This window comes from Macrotis lagotis, chromosome 7 (genome assembly GCF_037893015.1).
Source record: "Macrotis lagotis isolate mMagLag1 chromosome 7, bilby.v1.9.chrom.fasta, whole genome shotgun sequence".
Lineage (NCBI taxonomy): Eukaryota > Metazoa > Chordata > Mammalia > Peramelemorphia > Peramelidae > Macrotis > Macrotis lagotis.
In genome coordinates, this window is record NC_133664.1 from 24,052,906 (window position 1) to 24,080,637 (window position 27,732).

At 36.0% G+C, this 27,732-nt stretch overlaps 1 protein-coding gene across 1 annotated transcript in view; it reads right to left on the reverse strand.

Annotated features, from left to right (window-relative positions):
• Positions 1–27,732, reverse strand: part of RBMS3 (RNA binding motif single stranded interacting protein 3) — a 759,514-nt gene that overhangs the window by 523,597 nt on the left and 208,185 nt on the right. Inside the window, exon 3 of the mRNA XM_074195636.1 lies at positions 19,512–19,570. Within this exon, the coding sequence (XP_074051737.1) occupies positions 19,512–19,570 (59 nt within the window). The remainder of the gene's footprint in view (positions 1–19,511; positions 19,571–27,732) is intronic.

The following is a 27,732-nucleotide window of genomic DNA, read 5'->3' on the forward strand; positions in this document are numbered from 1 at the left end:
TTTTTGATTAAGCTGTCCTGTCCCTTCACATCAATGTTTTTTTTTCCCATCAGCCAAACTCTCTTCATTTAGCATGAATACATTTAGATGGAATTCACAAAACACTAAGTTATTAGAAAGAGCCCTGTGTACTCTTCAGAAGACATGGATAAGGGTCCTGGCTTGATTCTTATTTAAATAATCTATAAGATCCTGGACTCAAATCTCTTCATCTCCAAGTTTCCTTATTTGTAAATGAAAGCAATTGTGCAATATGACTTTTAAGGTAGGAAAATAGTCACTTTAATGTTATAGAAATTTCCACCAAAATTAGGACAGTAAAATGAACACAAAATTCAAGAAACTGAGGCAATTAAAAATGAGAATCTTCTTATACTATTCACCCAAGTCAGGTTTTTGGACCAAAAAATATCACTGAGGGAGAAACAACACAAATACATATAAAGTAATTTAAATGGGAGTTCACAACTTGTAGTCTAAGACTGTGAGTTAAAAATATTTTGATAATGATATTTCAATTGTGCATTTACTTACATATGTGTGAATAATAGTATCTATTTATATATATTTAAAAGCTTTTTTTTCCCTTTTTTTGCAAGGCAATGGGGTTAAGTGACTTGAGCAAGGTCACACAGTTAAGTAAGTATTAAACATCTGAGGCTGAATTTAAACTCAGGTCCTCCTGAGTTTTTTTTTTTTCCTGAGAAGAGGATCGTTAGATTCACCAGCTTGCCTAAGGAATCCAGGACATGTGTATATGTGAATCAGGAACTCAGAGAACTGAAGGCCAAACTATGGTGACAGTTTAAATTTAAGAAGGACAAATATTAAGAACACTGGAATTCCATCTCTGTTTCGACAACTTTGGAAGACTTTCCTTCTCGTTTAGAATGTAGGTCCTCCATATTTCAGCTTCCCTAGATCACTCCTAAGCACAGTTTAGTCACCTAGCCCTGCAAATCACTTAAAAATACTTTGCATAAGGTTTTGAGTTTCCTTGTGTATATTTGTCTTTTGCTTCTTTTTGTATTCCAGATACATAGCATAGTGCCTAGTGCATCGTTAATACTCAATAAATTCTTGCTGACTTGATTTGACTAATAAATTCATCGAGAGCAGTGACTTTTTTTGTCTCCATATTAGTCGTGGCAATAAATATACTTTGCCCACCATAGTTGTTTAATCAATGGTGCTAAATTCCTAAACTCCAGAGAGAGAACCAGGGACAAAGCAACTGGTTGGGTAAATCTTTTCATTTATTGGGAAAGAAAAAGGATACTGTGTAGTTTCTCTTAAAACATAGAAGGTACTGGAGGGTAGATAAACCTTTGGAGGCTTGTGATGCTAGAGAAGCCAGAAGACAACATGAAGACATCCGGGGTTATGGCAATGAAGCTATTCTGAATGAGAGAAGTTATAATCAATAACAACCATCTGGAAAAATGAAAAGTGGGGACTGTGGTCGACATTCTCTTGTTTTGCTTCAGGAACTAGTGTTGGATAAATGGAGAACATCCAAGGTTCCTTGATTTAAGTTTATCATACTCCTTACATCCTTATAGAAAACAGTTGTCTGTCCTTGGGTTCATTCATCAAGGAGATAATGACCCAGAAAATGCTTTCCTAGACGGAGTAGAAGCTGTTTAAAGAAAACAGGGATTGCTGGGTAACTAATTGGGATGGAGTGATCTCTTCAGAGGCCCTGACCTCCTTCCTGTTGAGCAAATATTGGGAGGCCAGCCAGGCCATAGCTTAAACAAGATGAAAGAACGCGTTTGGTGTGAGGGGGCTGAGATGGAACAGTCCACTAGCGGCACTTTGAGAAGTTAAAGCCTTGTTCAGAGATCTCCAAGAAGGACAAAGGTTCAGTTTTACTTTTCCCTTCTCTAACACATGCCAGACACATTGGCAACTATCACGTATAAAGATTTCTTTACTTGGAATTTCCCAACTGGCTACTCATTTTCAAACTGATATAAAAAGAGAAACCAAATCAACTGAAACAAGAGAGTATATAGAAGTGAAAACTGAGTTTCATAAAATATAAAACAAATCAGGAAGATCTCAAAATGTGTGTGTGTGTGTGTGTGTGTGTGTGTGTGCATGTGTGTGTTTGTAGATTTATGTGTTGCTTCTTCCATTAGAATGCAAGTGAGTTGAGGGTAAGACGTATTTCCATTTTTTGGTTTTGGAGGCCAAAGGCTTAACCCATTGCTTAGCACATGGCCTTTTAATTAAAACTTATTGATGAAATAGTATGTTGAATAGGATTCCGAAAACAGGTGAGGACTTGACATGTCTTCTTTTATGGAATCAAAAGCACTTGCTTTCCTCTGAATTTTCCCTAAAGGTCTAATGTATCTTTTATATATTAAATCTATACTTGAAATGTAGCAAATTGCAGTAGTTAGAGTACTTGGATCCAAGTCAGGAAGACCGAAGTTTAAATATTGCCTCTGATTCTCGATCTCTACATGACTCTGGGTAAATCCCTTAACTTCTCAACACATCAGTTTGCCTATCTCTAAAAATGGGATCAATAAACACCTGAGAGGGTTGCTGTGCAGTGCAAATGTGATCATTCATAGGGTTCTCTAGAAACCTAAGTTATTATTTCAAGTTGTGGAACCTCAGACAATGTCTAAGCAATGCTTCAAAACTTTAAACATAAAATAAGAGCTCGGAGATTCAATACACACCACTGAGTCCAACCTCTGGATTTGCAGATAACCAAAAGAACCTAGAGCAGGGAAGTGAATTGCTCAAGGTCACAGAAGTGCTATGTGATCAAGTCAGGATTCAAACAGTCCCTTGACGCCATACTACATTATATTAATTTGAAAAAAACCCAAAAAATTAATTTACAAAAAGGATGATAGATTTTAAAAAAGGAGACACTTGGACAATTAGGGGAAGTAGAAAGATAATATAAAAACACCAATAAATCAATTAAATATATTACAAAGTGGAGAGGGCAAGTAGCTCAGGGGGCATAGCCCTGTAATCAGGAGGACCTGAATTCAAAAATATCCTCAAACACCTAATTACTAGCTGTGCGAGCCTGGGCAAGTTATTAACTCTGATTATCTTCCCCGTCTCCTTCTAAAAAAAATAGTTTATAGTATCAGTTCTGGGCACTGCATGAAGATGGAATGTTTTCTTGCTCTCAAATAGCTCGTACCCAAGACAAGGCACTGGTATTAGGATATTATGATATTTCAGATCAATATGATTTTCTTTCTTATGTATATAAATCATGCTATTCAATAATGCCACAGCATACATGATTTACCCACCTTAACTTGTGGTGACAGCTAAAATCTGGGATTATGGCATTGATTGCCCACTGATACTTGAGGCCAACATAGTTTGCCCAGGATTACGCTTGCATCTACAGAAGAGCAGATGTTTCTATGCTAAAGAGCACCTGAACTTCCCACCAGGATCTTTATGAGATGATTACATTGATTTAACCACAACATAATCTCTTAGAAAATTGCTAATAGAAAATTCAGAGCTCTCCTATGATAACAAATGTTTCAAAATGTGCTTTTATCACTTTCTGAAAGTCTGAACTCATCACAATCTTCAGTGACAGCCATGTCACTACTCAACAGTTCAGATGCCTTAGTTCAACCTAATACTACAGTTCAACAAGCATTTATTAAGTGCCTAATGTATGCAAGCTTTGTTAATTCATTCAATAATTCATTCACTCTTTTCTTCCTATTTCATCATTTTCAGGAAGGTTGATCTTAAGCAATCTGAATACTGGAGAATGTCTCCAAAATTTTGAATAATTCAACATGAACCACCATTTTAAATGATTCTACAAGGATTTATACAGCTTCTCCCATTATATTGGTACAGGACACTAATGTTTATCTTCTCTTTCCTTTCCTCTCCTCCTCCTCTTCTTCTTCCTCCTCTCCTCTTCTGTCTCTCTCTCAAAAGATGAAGTAGACATTAATCTTACTATTCAGTAGTAGTGACCCAGTGCCAATGCCCTTTCATTCTATGGCAGAAAAAATCATAACCTGTCTCCTGTTGAAGACTATCCATGAAAATGGATTTTTAAAAACTGCTCTCATCTCCAGAATTTAAATACAAATAATCATTTGAGCCCCAGCTCAACAAATGCCATATCCATAGCCAATAAATTCACATTTAAGAATGCATTTCAAGTTCTTTAGAGTTTATCATTTATATGAGTCTATTTCATACACTCAGATTTTCCTGTTTTTCTCTGAAAAGAGATTTTCTGCCAAAGCCAACATACTTTCAATAACTACCAAGAGGCTAACAAAAAGTAGACTTTAATTAACTCAATTCAATTTTAAAAAAGACTTTTTAAGTGCCTACACATAAGAGAAATAGCAAAGTTTACTATGTAGAGAGTTGGTTTCCTAAACATCAAGCAAACCTGGATTCAAGTTTTAAGTCCATATAGACACTGCCTTATCTGGTTAACTGCTCTTGGGTAGGCCACTCTCACACTTCCTTCACCTGTCATACTCTAATGGAAAGAAGAGAAGAGCAATTATGTGCATAGAGAATATACATATATGACTTGATTTGTGATTTGCCACATATATATATATATATATATATATATAACATATATATATATATATATATATATATATATATTATATGCAATTTTTGCTTTTGGCAAGGAAATGGGGTTAAGTGATTTGTCCAAAGTCACACAGCTAGGTAATTATTAAGTGTTTGAGGTCACATTTGAACTCAGGTCCTCCTGACTCCAGAGCACTATCCACTCAGACTCTATCCACTGTACTACCTAGCTGCCCCTCAAATCTAGTTTTAAAGTAAAATAAAGATCCCACACATTCAATCTATAAAATGACATTACAAGATGAATTCAAAAAAATCAATGAAGAAAAAACATAAAACATATGATTGTGGGTCTCATCTTTGAGTGAGAAGAACAATAATGACAATTTTGAATGGGGGAAAGCAGTAAGACTGAAACAGCTGGGGAGGATATACTTACAATTGGCCACGTTTGGATATAAATTTTTGAATATATCATAGACTGACTCTCATTGAACTGAAAGTTGGATGGATCCCCAAATCAGCCTGGGGTATTTTAGGAAAATGAACCATAAATTGAAATTCATTCCACATGAACCTAGAGGCATATGAACATCTCTCTAATATAACGATAATGATGATGAAAAGCAAGAGAATGCTTGGAAACTAGATTATTAGGCAGACTTAGTAAGCTTTTGGGTCACTTAGGTTGCTCTCAGCAGATTCTCTCACATTCAGTGAGATTTCTTAACCTACCCTTGCATCATTTTGAAAGCTATTTCTTCCCTTATTTTCCTTCAGAATATATTGGTACTCTAGATTAGAACGTGAGGTGAGAATGAATGAAGGAAGGGAAAAAATGTAGTCTAGTCTTGGAATCCTGAGCAGTTCAAGGCATAAAGGAAGTATAAACAATAACAATGTGGGAAGATAGGGCATGACAGGGTAAGACAGGACAGGGCATTACTAGGAAGGAGGAGAGGAACAGCAAATCCTAAAGCAGAAGAACCAAGTGATCAGTATTAGAGGATTAGAAGGGAAAAAGTGTAGAGTCTATATGTCACTATTGATAAAAGCATGATAGTAAGTGTAATGCTTAGGGAACTTCCAGTCTTCCAAGGATATCTGCACAAGATCAGGATATTCTGTGGTTTGCACTTTTAAAATGTGTACATATAAGCCCCCACTGGTGTATTTACTTTTAATAGTCAGCCATGGGAAAGAATTAGATGAAAGCAAAGATATTTAATGAAATAGAATAATAAGAAATGTAGCAAAATATTTCCCCTAGGAAAATCATGAAGCACAGTAGGGACCAGAACTTAATATTCATAAATAGATATAGACAATATGGCCCTAATGGGAAGAAAAATAATCTTGAAGACTGTGTAAACATATATTTGTGTGTATGTGTGGTGTGATGAAAAAAGAAAGGAGAGGAGAGAGATAGGAGTTAGTATTAGAGGAGAATGTTTTAAAGATGCTAAATTGGGGACAGCATTTGTAAAGAAACAAAGGAAGTCAATTAGTAGGAGGAAGATGGAAGGATATTTCCTGTAAAGGGAATGGAATGAAGAAAAAAACCCAAGTAATTTAGGGTTCTGAAGAGCCATTTAATAAGTTCACTAATTTGTTTGTAGAAAAGTGACATCATGTATACAAAAACATTATTTAAGAAAAATGACATTAATAGTTTGGAGAAACAGAGGAAGATATTAACTAATGTAGAATGAAGTAAGTAGGAGCTGGAAAACTACACAAATGATGATAACATAAATGAAAAGAACAATGAAACAAAAGTAAACACTGGATAATTGTATTACCTAGATAAGAACATGCACCTCTTGTAGAAGACAAATCATTCATTCATTCACAAACTAATGTGAAGGATACGTTTTCCATCTGGTGCTTATGCAGCTGAACTTTTTTCTTTTTTTTTCAAGACAATGGGATTAAGTGATGTGTCCAAGGTCATACAGATAACTAAGTATTAAGTGCCCGAGGTTCTGATTGGAGCTAAAGTCCTCCTGATTCTAGGGCCAGTGCTCTAACCATTGTGTCAGCTGCCCACAGCTGAACTTTTTAATTGTGCATAGGCTTTTTATTGATCTGTATTAAAGTGTATCATATAAATTTGAAGCACATCATTCCATTCCATCAAGATGTTTTTGAATTCTTACTCTATTGAGCACTATTTTGACTGCCCTTTCTAGTTTTATATAGTGTGCAAATGTGATAATTATTCCACAATTCGATGATTAAGTCTAAAATAGTTTACATGGATTTTATGGCTAATTTCACATATTGAGACAAAGAGAGACAGACAGACAGAAATACATGTACAACCAGAGGGGAAAATCTTGGGAGGGATGGAGGGAAAGAAGAAAGGAAGGAAAGAAAAAGGAAGGGAGGAAGAAAGGAAGGGAGGAAGGACTGAAGGAATGAAGGGAAGGAGGGAGGGAGGAAAAAAGGAGAAATTTATTGTGCTTATGTGCCAGATAAAATGCTAAATACTTTATAATGATTATCTCTTCCTCACAAAACCCCTCAGAGACAGATGGCATTATCCCCATTTTAAAGATTAGGAAACTTAGATAAAGATTATATGACTTGCTCAGGGTCACAAAGCTAATAAGTGACTGAGATCAGATTTAAATTCAGAACTTTCTGACTCCAGGAGTTGTGCTCTATTCACTGTTTATTGGAACACTACAAAAGTGAATGATTTGTTCAGTATTGCAGTCAGTTTTTAGCTAATGTAGCCTGCTGCCTCTAAGATCCTAACCAAAATTAACATGAGATAATATCAGAATTATAGAACAGTTAATTTGATGAATTTAAATTATTAAAATAGGGTTATGGGGGAAAAAAGGATTATAAATTAAACTGTTTCCCAATATGAGATATAATTGGTTTGTCTTTTTCATCCAGAAAAGAGAATCCAATCATACTTGTGTGGCTGATAAGTGAACAACCATTGGATGTCATTCAGCTCCATGGAATCCATCCTTCTCCAGGACTGGGTAATTCCTAAGATGAAACAGCTTAACCACAAACTAGTGAAATCTGGTATTTTCTCCAAAGTGCCCCAGAAGTAGAACAGCTTATGAGAGCCCTACAGGCCAGGACCAACTGAACCATCCAATGTTTTGACTGAAACTAAGCAATGTTCCCACTCAGACTGTGGACTAAAGTATACTTGAAAAGAATCCAAAAATCAACCTCCAGAGAAGCAAATATATAAGTGAGGGTTTTAATATGAGCCTGGGCCTGGGTAACATCATGGCAGTGAAGAATATATGTTCTGAAATAGATAAAAAGGGAAAGAAAGAGAAATATGACAGGGAATCATCTCCAATTTAGTATGATTAAAAGAAATGTGAATAAGTAAATATTCCTTCCAGGTTATTTATTTTCTATACAGCTTGCCATTGGGTGAAATGGGTACAGGGTGTGGGGTACATGGTCTTCATTGCAAAGACTTATTTCCACATTTCTAGTCTTTCTTTTCTCAACCTTCAGAATATAATTTTCAAGAATCATAAGGATCACAGAGAATTTATTTTAGTTCCTGTTATTCTCAGGAAATAAAATATAATCATGAAAGGAATTCTAAAGGAATTTTGCTGCTTCCTTTGCTATTTTTTTGTACAACAGAATGATTGATCCTTGGAATAAAGCTAGTAGATCCATGACTTTCTAATTTTAGCCTTAAAAACTTATTCATATTTGATTTTTTCCTAAATTTGAAAATTTGATGAATAGATTCCTGGGCATGGTGAACATCCAGTCTTCAAAACTTAGTAGCCATAAGGTCTTAGGCACTTAACCTCTGTTTGCCTATGTAAAATGGAGTTAATAATAGCATCTACCTCCCAGGATTGTTGTTGAGAAAAAAAAAAATGTCCTAGGGTTTTTTTGCTTGAATCTACAGGAATAATAATGATAAAAGCTAACATTTCTAAAACTCTTTATAGTTTACAAAGTTCTTAATGTATATTATTTCAATTGATTCTCATAATACCCCTGTGGCTTAGCTGCTATTATTAGGAAACTATTTTAAATATAAGGAACATGAGGCATGGAGTGGCTTAAGTGACTTGTTTAATGTCCCAGGGCTACTAAGCCTCAGAGACAGTATTCAAATGCAGTTCCAACTTCAAGTCTAGTGTTCTAACCACTATGTGACCTATATGTTTGACCTTAGACCATACTCCCTGACAACCCGTCAATTAAACCAGAGAACAAGAACAGTAACATTTCATCTTTATTTCCTCATTTCAAATTCACCTTAACAACTCAGTACACTGAAATGTAGCTACAGGAGGCTAGAAATATGTGGTCTTAGGACTCTTGTACAGGACATGACTTCTCTACTTTTGTTCCAAACTTTATTAATGCAATTAACTAAATATTAAACATTCATTTACTGTGTGAAAGACACTATATTAGGTCACAAGGAAACAAAAGATAACACAATGTCCCAAGAAGAGTTGGGAAAATTCATAAATCTGAGGGTTAAAGCATAGTTGAAGGCATCTGAGAGAGAAAAAAAGGAAAGAAAACCTGAAGTGATTTCTCTGTGAGGGTACACTATGTATCACCTGTCCATAAGGGAGTTATGGTTGGTTTCTTCCTAAGAAAGGTCACAAATGTAGTATATATGAAGGCTACAGTCATGATAGATTGCTTCATCCATCCTGGATATATTGTAATAACACACATACTCATATTTTGGACCATTTGGTACGTTTTTGAATTACTTTGCTTAAAATGTCTCAAAAGTTGAAAAATAAATGTGACAATCTTATTCTACATAAAATTCTTATGTAGTAGGTATTGGTTGATGAATGAGGACAATAAGACTTCTATGACAAAGTGATCATATCATTTTAGTACTGTCAAAGAACCAAGAAAGGGAATGATAGAGCAAAAAGAAGGACCTGAGAATTAAGGAGGACCATGTTAGAAAGTATAGAGAAAAGACAGACATGATCCATCCCTGGCCAGAAATTAAAGATTTCTGGAAGATATTTCAGGAAAAAGGTCGTCTCAGAAATGGTCAAACAGTAATAAAATCAAATATGTGATACCAGTGGGGAAGGAAAGGAAGAGACATTAAAAAACTGACTTGCAATAGAGACATCTTCATTAATACCATAATTCAAAGAGCTAAAAGAGGGAAGATTAAAAAAATAGAAAAATTGATAGGGGGAAGATGGTGGAGAAAACTGAGAAAATTGCCTGAGCTCTCCCCAGTTTCCCTCAGAAACAACATTAAATCAAGCCTCTAAGTGGATTCTGGAATAACAGAACTCACAAAAAGATTTAGTGAAATAATTTTCCAGCTTAAGATAACTTAGAAGGACTTCAGGAAAGGTCTGACTCACTTGACTAAAAAGGGGAATGCAACCCAGTGCAAGATGGACATCTTGTTTCAAGAAATTATCAAGGAAAACTGTCCTGATATTCTAGTACCAGAGGGTAACATAATAATTGAAAGAATCAATTAATAGCTTTCCCCCAAAACTCCCAAAATGCTCCCAAGAAAATGGTAGTCAAATTCCAGAATTATTAGAGAAGATGGATTTCTACAAACATCTGTATTTGACTGGGAATAAGGGAATAACATACACACTCAGTTGGGTACAGAAATCTTCTTACCCTATAGGGAAATAGGAAAAAGGCAGGGGGTGAGAGAAGGGAGGGCAGATTGAAGGAGACAATGCAAAACACTGGTAAGGAGGAACAGGATGAAAGGAGAAAGAAAAGTATAAATAGGAGGGGATTCGGATGAAAGGGAATATACAATTAGCAATCATAACAATTGGATGAACCCTCCCATAAAACAGAAGTGAAGAGTAAAATGGATTAAAAATCAGAATCCTACAATATATTCTTTACAAGAAGCACATTTGCAGCTGGAGCAGAATAAATTATACTTTAGCTTAAGTTTAAAAAAAAAAAAGTAGGGGTAACAATCCTGATATCAGAACAAGACAAAAGCAAAATGAGATTTAATTAAAAGAGATAAGAAAGGAAACTACATCTTCCTAAGTGGTATAGACAATGAAGTAATGTCAAAATACCAATACTAAACATTTATTCACCAAGTAATATAGTATCCAGATTCACAGAGGAGAAGTAAGTTAAATAGAGAAATAGACCCCAATCTTCCTATCTCGGAATTAGATAAATTTAACCACTAAATAAACAAGAAGTAAGTTAAAGAAATGAATAGAACTTTAGAAAAGTTAGTTATGACAGACTTTTGGAGAATATCAATGGGGATAGAAAGGAGTATATTTGTTTACTTATGCCTACACAAAAAAGTAACCATATATTAAGTCCTAAAATCCTCACAATCAAAGGCAGAAAGGCAAAAAAGTTAAGTGCATCCTTTTTAGATCATGATGCAATAAAAATTATATATATATATATATATATATATATATGTAATAAAGGGAAATTGAAACATAAATTTACAACTAATCAAAAACTAAATAATATGATACTAAAGAATGAGTGGGACAAATCATAGAAATAATCAATAATTTCATCAAAGACAACAACACTAGTGAGGTAGAATACCAAAATTTGGGGGATTCAGTCAAAGAAGTTCTTAGAGAAAATTTTGTATCTTTAAATGCTTACATGAATAAAAGACAAAGGAGATCAATGAATTGGGCATGCAATTAAAAAAAGATAGAAAGGAACAAATTAAAAATTCTCAATTAAATACCAAATTTAAAAAAATTCTGAAAATCAGAGATACTAATAAAATTTAAAGTAAGAAAACTATTGAAATAATAAATAAAACTAAGAACTGCTTGTAGAAAAAATAAGCATTTGATTAATTGATTAAAAAGAAGAAAATATCAAAAATGAAAAGGGTAAATTCATCACCAATGAAGAAGAAATTAAATCTCTATGCCCATCGCTATGCTAATAAATGTGGCAATCTAAGTGACATGGATACATATTTACAAAAATAAAAAATATCCAAATTAACAGAAGAGGAAATAAAATACTTAAATAATCCCATTTTAGAGGGGGAAAAAATGAATGAGCCATCAATGAATTTCTAAAAAACAAAAATCTCCAGGGCAAGATAGATTTACAAATGAATTGTACCAAACATTTAAACAACAAATAATTCTAATACTATGTAAACTATTTTGAAAATGTGTGAAAAAGGAGTCCTACCAAACTATTTTCATGACAGAAATATGGTGTTGATCCCCAAAAGAGGAAGAGCCAAAACAGAAAATTATATAATTCTCCTAATGAATATTGTGTGTGTGTGTGTGTGTGTGTGTGTGTGTGTGTGTATGTGCGTGTGTGTGACTAAAGTTAAAGCCTGTGATATGGCATTGCCTTATGGGGAAGGGAAAGGGGAAGGGGAAGGGGAAGGGGAAGAGGGCAAGGCAAAGGAGGAACTCACACCTGCCCACCATCTGGAAGTTTCCTGTTTTAATGGATTATTTTTGTTAACTAAGTGTTAAGCTGAGACTTGTAATAAAGGAGGGGGGAAAAGAGGAAAATAAGCAGGACTACATATATATGGCTTTCTTAGCCATATATATTCTCAACTCTGTCAGTGATTATGTGACCAAGAGAAAATTATATGACTTCTCTGAGCCTTGGTTTCCTTAACCATAAAATGAGAATAATAATACCTTGTCTAACAAGTCATAGGGCTTTGTGAGGCCTTTGTGAGAAAGGTGCGTTTAAAAACTCAAGACATATACAAATAATCCTAATAATGGAGAAAGAAGAACAATTCAAATACTACTTTTGTTGATATTATCTTTATAAAATAATATATTAGAATTGGTAAATATACAATGACAATTGTTGAGGAAATTAATGATTTAGCTGGATGAGGAGATTTGGGAAGGGTGGCTCTAGTATCAGTGTGTCCAACTCATGGGTCTCAAAGTCTATTCATGAAGCATTATTATATTTTTTTTATTATACTCATTGGTAAAATGGGTTACACGGTAGTCATAAATAAATATTAAATTTTAAGTGCTAGTCTTGACAAGTTTTTGTTGGATGATGCATTAGGTTGGACATCCATTTATGGAGAGACTTTGCTCTCTACTTTCAAATTCAGAAATGAGCTGACCATTCTTAAATGCCTCCTCCAACTTATCTTCTGTTCTCTATGTTCTCTGTTGACTTGGATAAAGTCATAGATAGCATAATCAGCAAATCATCTGATTAACAATATTAATAAGATTATTGATTAGATTGACCAAATTGAGAGCCTCAAAGATTGCAACAACCTAAAACAATTAGCCCATATATTAACAAGAAGAGATTTAATAGGGACCAATGTGATCAATGTAAAATCAAACTTGGGGTCCTTAAGGTGGCTCTATATCTATTATTTTATTAATGCGATATACTCCCAGAAAGGAAACTCTCCTTACAAATGCAGTTGATCACTTATTGTGTAATTTGTATTCTCAAGACTGTCGCTTCATACACTGATAAGTTAAGAGACTTGTACAGGGTCACAGTCAGTATTTGTCAGGGATAAGACTTGCACTGGGGTCTTCCTCTCTCTTTGAAGCCAGCCCTTTATCCATTATATAATGCTAGCTCTTATCTGAAAAAACCAATCTTGGTAGTTTTAGTTTATTTTGAGTTCAATGAGTGAAAAATATAAAATGGGTGACCCCCAAAAGCTCAAAAAGTTAATAAAACATAAAATCAGAATCCCAATCAAGATAGAACCCTTTTGGTGAGAGACTTGCTCCATAGCAGGAGTTTTTAACCTGGGATCCAAGATTTTTTTTTTTTAATTAAATAGCTTGATAGCAATATTCCAATAAACTGGTTTCTTTTGTGATCTTACTCATTTTATTGTATTCACTTGAATTCACAAGTGCTAATCAAGGGGTCATAACACAAAGGAGGTAAAGAACCTTGGATCTATCATGTGCTATCTGGAGAACTTTATTCCTGTATCTGGGAACAATACGCTAAGAGACTCGATGCCAGCCAAGGAATTTGGCCATGATGGTAAAATCATAACAAATCCTATCTCTTGAAGGAGGAAATAGAGATGATTATCCTGTGTTTGCCTACTCATATCTGCCAGGCTTTTTTCAAAGCTCAGATCAAAACCCATCTCCACTATGAGACTTCCTTACTCTCCTTAAATTGCTGGCACCCCACAGCTTTCCAATCCCTTTGCATGGATTTTTGTATTTACTCAGCACTATACATAGTTTAGAGCTAGGAGTGAGCTGAAAGATTTCCTAGACCAATTTCCCTATGTTATCAATGAGGCTCAATATGTAAACATGACTTATCCAAAGTTACACAGCTCAAAAGAGACACAGCTGGTCTTCAAATCAAGGTCCTCTGCCTCCCAATGCAGCAAACTTTTCTAATGCACAACTTTGTCTTTCCCTGACAAGAAATACCCTCCTTGAGGGTAAGGAGAGTCTGGCTTCTGTCCCTTCTCTAAGGTATCTTGCCTTCATTTCTGGCACATGTTTAGTCCTTGGTAAATTCTGCTGGAATAAACAAATGGCAAAAGGAAAAAAATAGGAGAAACATAATTAATGTATTCAATATTTAAAGGGTTTTTGTTCAAAAGAATACTTAGATATCTCTCTCTCCTTTTCTTAAAGCTCCAGTTAGCATAAGTAGGACCAAAGGACAGAGGGAATTTGCTCAAGAGCCAATTTATGAAAGAACTGCCAAGGACTGCCTGGATAAACAGTGTGGTCCTATATGCCTTCACAGACAGGTTAGATGATGACTTTATAGGATGTTGTAAATGAAGGTGCCTGCAGGAGGAAGGAGATGAAATAAGGGGCCTTTGGGATCCCCTCCAACTCTCAAATTTTATGCTTCCAAGACAGCTACATTATACACTGGATCCAATGTTGGGGTGTAGCATCGGAAAGATCTGAGTTCAAAATAAAGCTTGAGAAACTTATTAGCTGTGTGACCCTGAGGAGGTCATTTATCTCCTGCCTCAGTTTCCTCAGTTGTGAAATGGAGATAATAATAGTGGTTATATCCAAGGATTATTATGAGGATTAAATGAGATATTTTCAAAGCATTTGACCCAATAAATGCTTATTTCCTTTGTCCTCTATCCCTTTCTCTGGGTGTATATGTGTGCGTGTGTGTGTGTGTGTGTGTGTGTGTGTGTGTGTGTGTGTGTGATTTCTGCCTTGATTCCTCTCCAGAACAGTATCACACCCTTCCTACAAGAAAATGGGGTGGGCTTCTCCTCATTAGCTCTAACCATTTTTTTACATCACAAAAAAATATTATGGTAGACTTATCTTCTATAGGAAAAGCAACATATGAATTTCTTATTTTTAAAAAAAAAAGAATGAACATGCCTTGTGTCACATTTTAAGGTATCTGCATGTTTAATCAGCCCCTGATTTTGGGGTCTCATTGCCCAGGGAAGTACAAGCAACCATGACCATAATTAATAGCAGCCTGTGAGCCAGCGTGGAAGAGGGAGCCTTGCTGACTCTCAGAAATGAGCCTGTGAGCTTGGCAGGCCGACCATGCTGTATTCCATTGCCATGAGGTATGGAAACTGTACTATGAAATGCCCATTACTCATCCCCTGGGCTCCAGACCCAGAGTCCTATCAGAAAGGAGCCATTCTGAGCCATTCCGGGAGGGAGGGAAGGGGAGACCAGGGGATGCATTGAAGGTTTACACATTACTTTCAATGACTTCTTTCATTGACTTTCCCTTGACTTTCAAAATTAGCAAGGACACCAGGCCTTGGAGGAAATCGCAAACAGCCAATCTCTGTGCCCCTGCTCTTGGGTGAGCCTGGGCTTGACTTGGTGCTTGAACCTCCCTATGAATCATGGTCTGTTTCTCATTACGCTCCACATGTGGCCCCGGCGGGGCTTTGTTCACTGATTTCTGGCCATTTTGTCTGGAAGGAGATGGTGTTGTTTTATGTTGCCCGGATTGTGGAGAATGAAAGCTGTCACTGCCACCACCCAAGGAAGAACAATCTTGGAAATGAGAGGTTCTATTGAGTGATTTCCCGGGTGACCTATTCCAGAATAAAAGGGAGTGAATCCAAGTGTGTCCTTGGGCCTGACTACTGTACTTAACTCACTCAGGAATCAAATGCCAGAGAGAACAAAAGCCCTTTAGATGTGAGCAAAGGAGTAGGCGCAGGCAGAAGAATACATTAAAGCTAATTCTCTTGTCCACTCTGGATCCTCAGAAGGGGGCAGCCCATTCATGCCCTCAGCCCCTATGTCTCTGCGCTGCTACGAAAGAACACAGAGCCACCACTTTGACTGACTGGGCGGCAGATGCAAAAAATAAAAACAAAAACAATTTAATTAATTTCATGTTTTAAAAAAATGTGAATCCCTTGGTTCATAATATTTGTTTCTCATTGTGTGGCCAGAATAAGTAGGGCAAGAGGAAAATGACCTGACAAAAATTTCTAAAAGATAAATGCAGAGATACAGTGGAAAATGATGTTGGCTCAGCAGTCACAGGATCCAGGTTTGAATTCTGTCTCTGATATTTATTTACCTGCAAGATCCTGAGCAAGTTGTTGGCCTCACTTCTCTGAAAATCAAAGATCATAAACTGAAAATCGTCAGGAGTTGTAGAGATGATCCTGCTCAGCCTTGTCAGAGTTCTCTGCTATGTTATATTGTCTCTGATAGCCCGATACAATATCACTCCACAAAACTCCAACCATTCTATATGTAGATGTGCATATATGTATAAATACATAAGTGTTTATATACCTTGTCATAGGTTATATCGATCCTCATAAGCATAGATGTAACTGCATATATTCATCAATTCACACACATCGATACACATATATTCATATCTACAGGTATGTTTATGTCCTGAGATAGATGTAGGAAGATAAAAAGAAAGATCACCACAAGATGAGATGCAGAGATATTGCTATACATAGAGAGATAGAAACATAAAGATATAGAGATATACACAGAGAGCTATAGATGTGGAAACAGATATGAATATATACATAGAGCTTTATAGAACAGATAATATATGATATGTAAATATAGCTTTATAGATCTAGAAATATAAAGATAGATATACAGATAGAGATAAAGATATATAGATATACTTACATATAAATATAGATAATAATATAGGGACATAAGTATAGATGTAGATGTAGATATGATTTATAGATAGATACTGATACAGAGATAGATATTCATATATAAAGATATATATTCATGTATATAAGATAAATGTAGAGAATAGATATACATATAGAGATAGAGATGTAAATGCAGATATGGGTAAATAAATATAGATTTACTTATATATAGATATACTTATATATGGAAATAGACATAGATATAAAATACTTATTTAGAAATATAAATATTCATCTAGAGATAAAAAGTTTTAGCTATAAATATCTAGATATTTAGATATAGAGGTAGATATACAGAAATATAGATATAGGTGCAGATACAGACAGAGATATATAAATATATAGATACTGATAAAGAGATACAGAGATAGAAATACATATAGATAGAAGCAGATGTAGCTATAGATAGGTGTATGTTCCCCCTTATAATTTTTCTCTTCTGTATACTAGATCCTGGGCAATTAAGTAGCAGAATAATCTGAGTGACAAGTCTAAAGTCAAGAAGCTCATCTTCCTGAGTTCAAATCTGACTTGTGACCAGGCAAGTCACTTTAACCTGTTTGCCTCAGTTTCCTCATCTGTAAAAGGAGCTGGAGAAAGAAATGGCAAGCAACCCTAGCAATTTTGCCAAGGAAACTTTAAATGGGCCACAAAGAATCAGACATGAATGAAATGACTAAACAAATAATGACAACAAAAATATTACAATAAATAATAGACCTTTTCCACCTTGCAGACAGGAGTTGATGGTAGGGAAATATTTGCTCTCTGGATTCCTAGAAATGGTTTTACAAAAGACTCTTCTCTATTTCGAGGTTCCAGGAGTGACTTCAGACAGTAACCTCCACTCTCACCTCTCTAATGAGTTCCCAAGTACTTCTGGGGTGGGTATAGTTCCTTATTTGTTCTGGGGACTGATTAAATGCTATCTACTGTCTGACTTGGGCTACAGCAGTATTTCCAATTAGGCCCCTGAGGATACTTTTTTCCTAAAAAAGCTAATTAGACCTGAGTTGGAAGACACAGAATGAGCCTGTTTTATTTTCCTTTACTAGTTGATAAGCTGTCTGGTGACAGGAATCTGTGTGTGTGTTTGTGTGTGTGTGTGTGTGTGTATGTGTGTGTGTGTGTTGTAAACATGCAGATATATTGTATGTATCTATTCAAATACATGCAAACATTATCCCTTTATATACACACATATATTTTTCATATATATATATATATATTTGCCATATATACCTATATATGTTTGTTTCACAAAGATACAAAATTATAAAACTTTTGCTCTGGAGCAGCAGCATGAACAAGCTCTTTCCACAGAGGCAAGGCAACTAGGAAGAGACCCTTCCACAACATTTTGGAGTAAGGGAAGGATGGGGAAGGGAAGAGGAGGATATCATGAGAGGTTACTAATTTACTGGTTTCCTATTTTGATGAATCATTTTTATTAATTACACACCAATCTCTGAAGGATTATATTTGCTGCCCCCATTCTCTAAATGGAGAATTCTGGTGCTAAGTCTTGTCTTCTTTAAGACTTGCCCATATATACATCTATATCTCTATATCTCTATATCTCTATATCTCTATCTCTATATCCATATCCATATCCATGTCTATATCTATATCTATATCTATATCTATATATCATCTATATCTATGTCTATCTATCTCTATCATCTCTATCTCTATCTCTATCTCTATATCTACTCTATCTATATACATTTATGTATACATACATGTACATATATACACACATATGCAAAATGAGTCCTGTGTGATTGTCCACTTCTTGGATTAAATTATCTCCCCTAGGACTGACCCTTCTCTGTTCTTATCAACTGAAAGCCTGGAAAGACACAAAATTGCTTGCTAGGATATACACAGAAAAATCAAATGTGAAGGGAAGAGAAGACATTTATTTCTAACATTAAATCTTGCCTAAATTTAAATATCAAAGAGTGGTGAGTGCTTCCCATTCAAAATATCTGGGGCTCAAACCCAATCCCACAAACTAATAATGCAATGCCAACTGAGACTAAAACAACAAATAACACATGTTTGAAGAGGAATTCCAATTCAACAGCCCAAGTGAGTAGTACAAGATCAATGGGAGCTATTTCATAAGCCATTTACCATAGTCCTTTTATGTGTTTTGCTTTGTTTTTTGACCAAGGAGCATACCAAACATGAAGGTGCACCCACTCCAATAACCATAAAGACATTTCCCAGATCTCCATAAGAAGTTGGAATCTCAGTGATTCCCAGTTCTCACACCCTAAAGGCTGTTGGACAATTTCAACCCCAAATCAACAGACCCTCTAGAAAATCCTCTCCTCATGTAATAACTTAGCCAAAGTTTTCCAGAACACAGAAATTAAAACACATTGTGCACGAGAGAGTTTTCCTAAGGGCCCCTCATTTTCATATAGGAAATCAATCTGCATTACTAAAGATATCATTCAAATCAGAAGACACTATGTGGTTAGGAGGTAATTTAGTTTTCTACTGAAGCAATTTGAAACTTGTTCTGATTTGTGATTTTCATTTTGTTTGTTAATGAAAAAAATTAATGAGCAATGTTAGTGGAAATACAACTCATCAAAGCATTGGCATTATTAAATATGTTTGCAATATACTATACATGATGCTGATTGTGCCACCAGAGCCAGAGCTCAATTTGGAGCCAAATTAAGGACTGTGGCCACAGAATGGGAATCAGTCCACCCCACTGCTCTATAGACTAGACGACATGGGGAAGGGGTTCTCTAGCACATACCTTTGCATTGATTTGTGTTTTTGTCAAGAATTGCCTTTGTGGAAACAATTTTTCCATACCTGAGGGAGGAAAAAAAAAGACATGTCATTACATATTTCCTTTAAATGCCATAGAATAAATTCAATGCAGATGCTTCCAATATTTTGTTCAGACATCAATACATGTGCAGAGACAACAAACATCCTGGGAAACAACGAAGGTGCTAAGCTGCCACACCTGGATGACCTCTTTTAACTAATTTTCACAGCTTAAGAATGTGCTTCATAAATTTTGTCCTATGCTGGGCCTTTAAAAAGTCAACATGTCAGGTCTTTTTTGGGGAAGAGGATAGTTAGATCTAGTCGTGTAGGGTTGGGAGTAAAATAAATAATGTCATGGTTTCCTACTAACCGAAAGCTACTTATCTGAGTTTGATTTTCTTCCAAGTTCATCTGCACACACTAGCACAAATAAATCAGATAGGCATGGAGAAAATTTTAAATTAAAATAAAATGACCACATAAAGATCTTGCTCAAAAATGACAATTGTTACTCATAATAGACACAGTTATAATGGCAGTAATGTTTAATATATTCATGTTAATATTTGGGGCTCTAAAACCTTCAGATCTTTGGGGTTTGCTTAGACTTCTGGAATTTTCAGAGTCTAGTATAGACTGTGAGTTTATAGCAGTCAAGAAAATCCATATCCAGGAATAAATAAATGATAATCCTATTATACTCTTCCCCAGTCAGACCACACCAGGAGCATGGTGTTTAGTTCTGGGCATTTGATTTTAGGAAAGACGTTGATAAGCTGCAAGGAGTCTGTCTAGTGGATGTCAGCCAGGATGGGTAAGAAGCTTGTGCTCAGGCCAGATGAAGTTGAGTCAAAAGGACAGAGGATGCTCAGCTTATGAGGTAGGAGAGAAATTCTGTTTGCTCTCAAAAACCAGAACTATGCACAAATGAATACACATTGCAAAGAAGCAGATTTAAATGTAGGGTCAGAAACAAACAGACACAAAAAACTTGCCAACAGTTAGAGCCTCCCCAAAGAGGAATGAACTTCCTTAGGAGAGGGAGGGTTCCTCCTCCTACTGGGTTAGGGAAGCAAGGAAGTCAGTTTGTAGGACATTGGAGGAGGACTCTTTTATCTACTATACACGGACTTAGATGACCTGTGAAGTCCCTTCTTGCTTTGGGTTCCTATGAACCTCTGATTTTAAACTTGCCTAAGAGGTGTAAGCATATTACCACTCTGAGAAGCATCCATGCCTTATTCAGACACATTCTTCTAGTACCAAAGCTGCTTGTCTATATTAAGTTCAGAAACTCGGCTAAGCTTTTCAAACCACTTGGCCAGCATTCCTAAACCACTGATTCAAAACCCAATGTACTTCTTTATTCTGAAAGGACACAATCTATTCGGCATGGAACACGTAGGGAAATAAGTTTTCTCCTTGGCCGCCTCCTCCCCCAGATTTTCCAAAGGAAACTTGGCGAAGCACCTTTCTGAAATGAATGGAATCCCTCACCAGGAAAATGTTGCAACCTTATAGGCAGCAATTCTGCCTGGAAATTCATCATTGCAGCTATTTTGACCTCATTATGAGTCTCATGAAGGTTATCGACCATTGGAAAGAGGAAAGAAGGGATGCCCTGAGACTGAACCTACCCTGCCTTTGGAGGCTGAATAATAAGTATAAATCATATTGACTTCAGAGAAAGAGGACCTAATGCCTTATTTCTGACTTGATGAGGACAGAGGCAAACACCTCTGTGGGCATCAATTTTCCCATCTGTGATATTAAGACGTCGGATAAGATAACTTGCCTCTCTAACTCTTAAGACCCTCATATTTTTTCCCTTACATTTCTTAGTCAATTGGTATGCATATCAGACTGCTCAATTTTGGGGTTATACAAAGAAGAAAAGATAGTCCCTACCCTCAAGGAGTATATAATCCCTCCACTACCAGAGATGCAAGACTTTAGCCAAGAGAGAAAGTGAACACCATATTAGAGACCTTATGCTGGGAAGTCTTCTCTGCATATATCTCTTGTTTTAATATCCATATATTTTGAATTCATATATCCATGAATTTTAGACATTTCATTACTGATTAGCATGCTAGTCAGAGGGAGGGACAAAGCATAGCATGAGAGGTCAAGTTCACCTAATTTGGCTTTTATGATGGTTACTGTTTACAACCCAATAAAAAAAAGTGAGGATGTAAGAGGGAGATGAAGATATTATCTAAATCGACCACTTAGAATGATATTTGAATTTCCTGGACTTCATAACTTAGATGTAGCCTTCAGGATCTAGAGTTAGAAAGGAAGTAACCTGGAAACTTCTAGGTCACAGGTTCTTGATCTTTTTGATGCTTTGGATTCCTTTGGAAGTTTGATAAAGCTTATGGACCCCTTCTAGAAATAATGTTTTTAAAGGTATACATTAAAAATGCATAAGATTACAAAGGAAGCAATTATATTGAAATGCAGCTATTACAACACAATTTTTTTAAGTCAAGTACATAGACCCAAAACCAAGAATCATTTCATTATCTCAAGGTGCATGATAAATGTTCTTATTCTCCCCATCTCCCACCCGAATTCCTCTTCCTTTTCTCAAAATAAAACTCTTCAATTATATAGAGGTGGAAAATAACAGGATGTGGTGGACTTGTCTTTAGAGGCATTGTGTTGGAATCCTAATTCTGCTCCCCCATCCCTCTATAACCTTAGGTAAGTCCCTAAGCTTCAGTCTCCTTCCTGCAAAATGAACAATATAACTATATGACATTTCAGATTCCTTCCATCATGGGATTATGGAACCTGACCTGGACTTACTCAAACAAGGTCAGACGGGTAAGAAGGAGAACAACCAGGTCTAAACTATATCATTGCCAAGGCCAGAATACAAAAAAATGTACTTTCATCCCCAGGTTTTCCTCTAACAATGAAATGAATTGATCCAAGATTTAGAGCTAGAAAGGACCTTAGAGACCATTTAGTTCAATCCCTCCATTTTACAAATGAGGGGACAGAGACTCAGAGGAGGCAAGGGATACTTGAAGGTCACCCAGGCGAACCTGAGTCCCCAACTGAAAAACCAGTTCTTTAAACACCAGGCAATAAAGCAAACATCAACTCTGTGCAGAGGAATCACCATAAGTGGAACGGAAGTTTGAGACAGGACCCATGATTTCCAGTTACTTACAGCCTTTCCATTCAACCGGTACAAATAGCTAATTTGCTTTGGGTAATGGGACAAGTCTACATTTGCAAAACTACATGTATCTCGAAGAGGGTAGCTGGGAAGGCAGGGAACTCTCCCTCTGAAGCATTTTTTTCTTGCCTAAGGGCATCAAAAACATGACAGGTTACATGGAAGGGAAAAATTTAAGAGTGAAAATAGAAATAAAAATTATGCCTCTCTCATAACAAGCATATACACTTATAACACAATCATTCAAAACTGTTTTAAAAATTTGTATAGCTTTAGATTCAATGAATTGCATCACTGCTACTCTCTTTAAAATAATCAGGAATCCCACATGTCTTATTGGATTCTTCTATACGTCAAAAAATTGTGATTTGTTGGTGTGGCTAAACTAACTCCCTCCACTGACAGAGAGCAGCACCTCCACAACTTGATGGATGGTACTTGATTATTAATAGAGCTGAAAAATTCAGCACTCTTTGGAAATGGGTCTTTCTGTTATAAGCTAGGCTTTCCTCTAGGCAGGAGACATATAGGCTATTACCAGACCCATATTTGCAAGAGTTTGCTGGTAGATCTGCCTGCCTCGAGTCTCTCTCCAACCCAGTCCATCTCCTTACTCAACTTCAAAGTAATATTCCTAAAGCATAGCTCTGACCATGTTAAACCCCTCTCCCCTGTCTTCAAGAAACAAATTTTAGTAGCTCTCTGTTGTCTCCAGAATCAGATATAAAATGTGATATTTCCCTTTTAAAATTCTTTATAACTTATACCTTTGCTAAAATCCCAGTGGTTTTACACCCTACTCATCCTTAGATATTTTCATTTTGGGGGACAAGGTCACCTTGCTCTTCCTCACACATAGCCCTCCATCTCTCTACTCTGAATATATGCACCAGCTGTGCCCCCATCCCCACTGTTCTTCATGGGTATCAGTGACTTCCTTCAAATTTCAGCTTTCTCAGTTTTCCTTAATTTTAGTGTCTTTCCTCTGAGATTATTCTTGTTTTAGAATTTAAATTTATTTATTTTCATCCATATGCACATTTATATTTTTAAGTTACAAAATTTTCTTCCATGCTCCCTTCCCACCCCCCTTCACAGTAGTGAATAGTCAGATTAGCATTGTACATACATATTATGATAAACGTTTACAAATTAGTCATTTTCAGTATGAGGGATTAGGATTAAGGGAAGGAGATACATAAGAAATAGTTTTTATAAAATGTTCATCAGATTCAGAAGGGTTGTTTTATGTAAATGTGTTTTGTTTTGTTTTATTTTTCTTCCTCTGGATGGGGAGTCATTATTCTTAATGCTGATATCTATTATTATCTATATCATTTATACTTTCACATTATTCAGATTACACACAAAATAAAATACAATAGTAAAAACAAATAAAAAGCTCTGACTACTTACATGAATGACATAGACACAGAGAGGAATATAGAAAGCTAGCGAGAGAACTATGGCTTGGTGACACAGTTGTCTCTATACTGCTTCCACCATTAGAATGTGAGTTCCTTGACAACAGGGACTTATTATCTTTTTTCCTTTCTTTGTATCTCTAGGCTTTAGCATACATACACACATACACACACACACACACACACACACACACACACAAAATAGTGTTTGGTATGATATAAGCATAACAAATTCTTGTTGATTGATTGACTTATACAGTTTCGTTTGGTGAATTCTCGGTTTGTCAAGTTTCAGCTCACTTATGCCTCGCTCTTGCCCTTTGGTCATCCCTCAATATGACTGCAATGCTAGGGCCTGGACATGTGATTTTGTGCTTCTGTGACTTGCATGTGAATTGAATTTGAGTGAGAAAGAGCTGCCCAGAATTGTCAGCCTCACTCTCTCCTCCAGTCACTGGAATATGGTGGACAAAGGTGTGGTCCAAGTCTCAGTTTATCTGAGGCCACATCCATTTAATGATGAGAACTAGGTAAGAATCAAGATAAAAGGTGGTCCAAGTTAAAAATCCCAAAAGTACCAGTGGGAGAGGAAGACTCTCAGAATTTCTGACCAGAACAGAAAACAATTGCTATGTTCAAGCTTGTGATTTTCTTGGCATATGAGGAGAAGGGAATAAGGGTCTATATGACGTTGCCATTCAGTCATTTTTTTTTCAGTCATATCTGATATTCTTGGCAGAGATAGAGGAGTGGTTTACCATTTCCTTCTCCTATTTATTTGCCAGATGTAGAAACTGAGGCAAATAGGGATAAGTGACTTGTTCAGCATCACACAATCTCTAAGGTTAGATTTGAACTCAGGTCCTCCTAACTCCAGTTCAGAGCACTATTTGCTGTACCAGCAGTTATCTCATAGAAAACATTCAGAATTTGGAACTTAGGCTACCATTTTAGTATAACACCATTTCTGTAATTTATGGTCTTTGAGCATTGCCTAGGGGTATTGGGAGGTTAAATAACTATGCTCAGGGTCATATCCAGCTAATACCTGTGAAAGGGGTGAACTGGCAAGTTTAACTGAGTCATCCTGGCTCAGGGATCAGCTACCCATTTTGCCTTATTGTCTCTAAACAATATAATTATATGTACATAAACATGTTTGTCATGGAGTTTGGGGGAAGATGGCGAAGCAAGATTTTAGGTGGGGAATATTTTGAGGAAACAGTCAAGGATTTAGTAAGCAAAGACTGGGAGTTAAAGATATGTATGTATATATATATATATATATATATATATATATATATATATACATACACACATGTACACAAGTATGTCCATATGCAAACACGTGTATACCCAAATATATGAATAGATGGGAGGTACTTTAGAGTCATTCCAGTAAAAATTCCTCAGAAAATGTGAGATTAAAGGGGGCAGTTAGGTGGCGCAGTGGATAGAGCCCTGGCCCTAGAGTTAGGAGGACCTGAGTTCAAACCCAACCTCAGACATTTAACAATTATCTAGCTGTGTGACCTTGGGCAGGTCACTTAACCCTATTACCTTGTAAAAAACAACAACAAAAAAAAAAACAAAGAAAATGTGAGATTAAGTGACTTGCTCAAAGTCACAGAGGTTGTAAATGGCAACAATGGGTCCTGTGACTCCAAGGACAATGATCCCCCTGTCCCAATTAATTTTTAATAACTTCTTTTGGAATCTTTTAAAATGACAGTTACATCAATCTATTTAGTAAAAAAAGCGTAAGGTAAAATCCTCCAAAAATTGGTGTATCTCACACAAACATACATACAGACACACACACACACAAACACACACACACACACACTTTCTCACACTCACACAGATTGACTGACACCTCTTGTTTCCAGTCAGGTCAATACATCCTCTGAATTTTCTGAAGCCAAGTTAGACACAATACATGCCTGCACGGTGATATTAAGCCACAGAGGTCTTGTCACGGGAAGGAAGGGATGACACAGTCTCGACACAGGCTAGACCCTGGACAGGGTGATTTCATTTCATGGTTCAATGGCAACCTTCTGAATTCAAAGCAATTTCATAAATGGAGAATATGGGCTCTACCCAAAGAAAGGAGCAAACAGCCACTTGGTTATTGAGCCACGTCTGAGCTGCCTCTACTGGGAAAAGGGGGACATGTTTATGCATGACTCTTATTCCTTCTCTGTGTCCTACAAAGTCAACAACTGAGGTGAGTGAGTAACGTCTCGTTAAGGGGAAGGAAAGAAAAGGAATAGACTGTGGATTGATAGACTTGAATATCCCACTGCTTTGCCTCTAAATACACACACACTCACACAGACACACAAATACTCTCTCTCTCTGTCTCTCTCTCTCTCTCTCTCTCTCTCACTCACACAGATGATTAGGGGCTACAGTATACTTATGCTTTCATTGGTAAGGGGAATGCTTGCTGACGCACTCTACAACTGTATGTCAGCACCTGCTCTACAATTTGGGGGATAGTCAGCTGGGCACCAAGAGGTTAAGAAAGTTACTCTGGCTCACATACCAGTATATTTGTCAGACAGACTTAATCACAGCTCTCTGACTTCAAGGACAGCTCTCTTATTTATTATATCAAACCATCTTTATCTATCTATTTATCTATCATGTATCTATCATCTATCATCTATCTATCATCTATATACCTATCTTCTATCTATCTATATCTATCTATCTATCTATCTATCTATCTATCTATCTATCTATCTATCTTATCTATTTATCATCTATCTATCATCTATCATTTCTCTCTATCATCTCTCTACTATCTATCAATCATTTATCTATCATCTATCTATCTACTATCTATCATCTATCTATCTATCTATCATCTAGACATCCATTTATTATATATATAGATATATTGAGATATATGCATATAGTTATATAGATGTGTACAAAAACATATGTCTGTAAACATTTGTATTGATACATAAATATCCTATGACACATATACACATGAATGATTTTTAAAACTTCTGAAGTAAAAGTATCATGTGGTAGTGAACTTTGGAAAGTTTGTAAACATGGAGGAAAGTATAGGGTAGCTAAACATAGAAGGAACTCACAAAGAGTCATGGAAATCTCAGATTCTCAGAATTTGGAGCATCTCATAGACCCTTTGGGTATACCCTTCCCTAAATGACAACCCCACTGCATACAACACACATGCAATACATCTATTCACCCATGTATACATGTATCCATTACATGCACACATATGCACATGCATAAATAAATATTTGGGAATATATAAGTATTCACATATGTATTTGTTGTGTACACAGACATGTATGCATAGCATATGTATATAACTTTAAATTTATTTCCATTTTCTATGTATATTTTTTCTGATCTATCTTCTATTTATCTATCCATCCATCTATATATAGAGAGAGATATCCATATCAATATATCTATGCATTTGTCTATGTATATATATTTCTATCTCTCTATCTCTCTGTCTCTCTCTTTCTCTCTGTCTATCCATCCATCCATCCATCCATCCATCCATCCATCCATCCATCTATCTAGCTTTC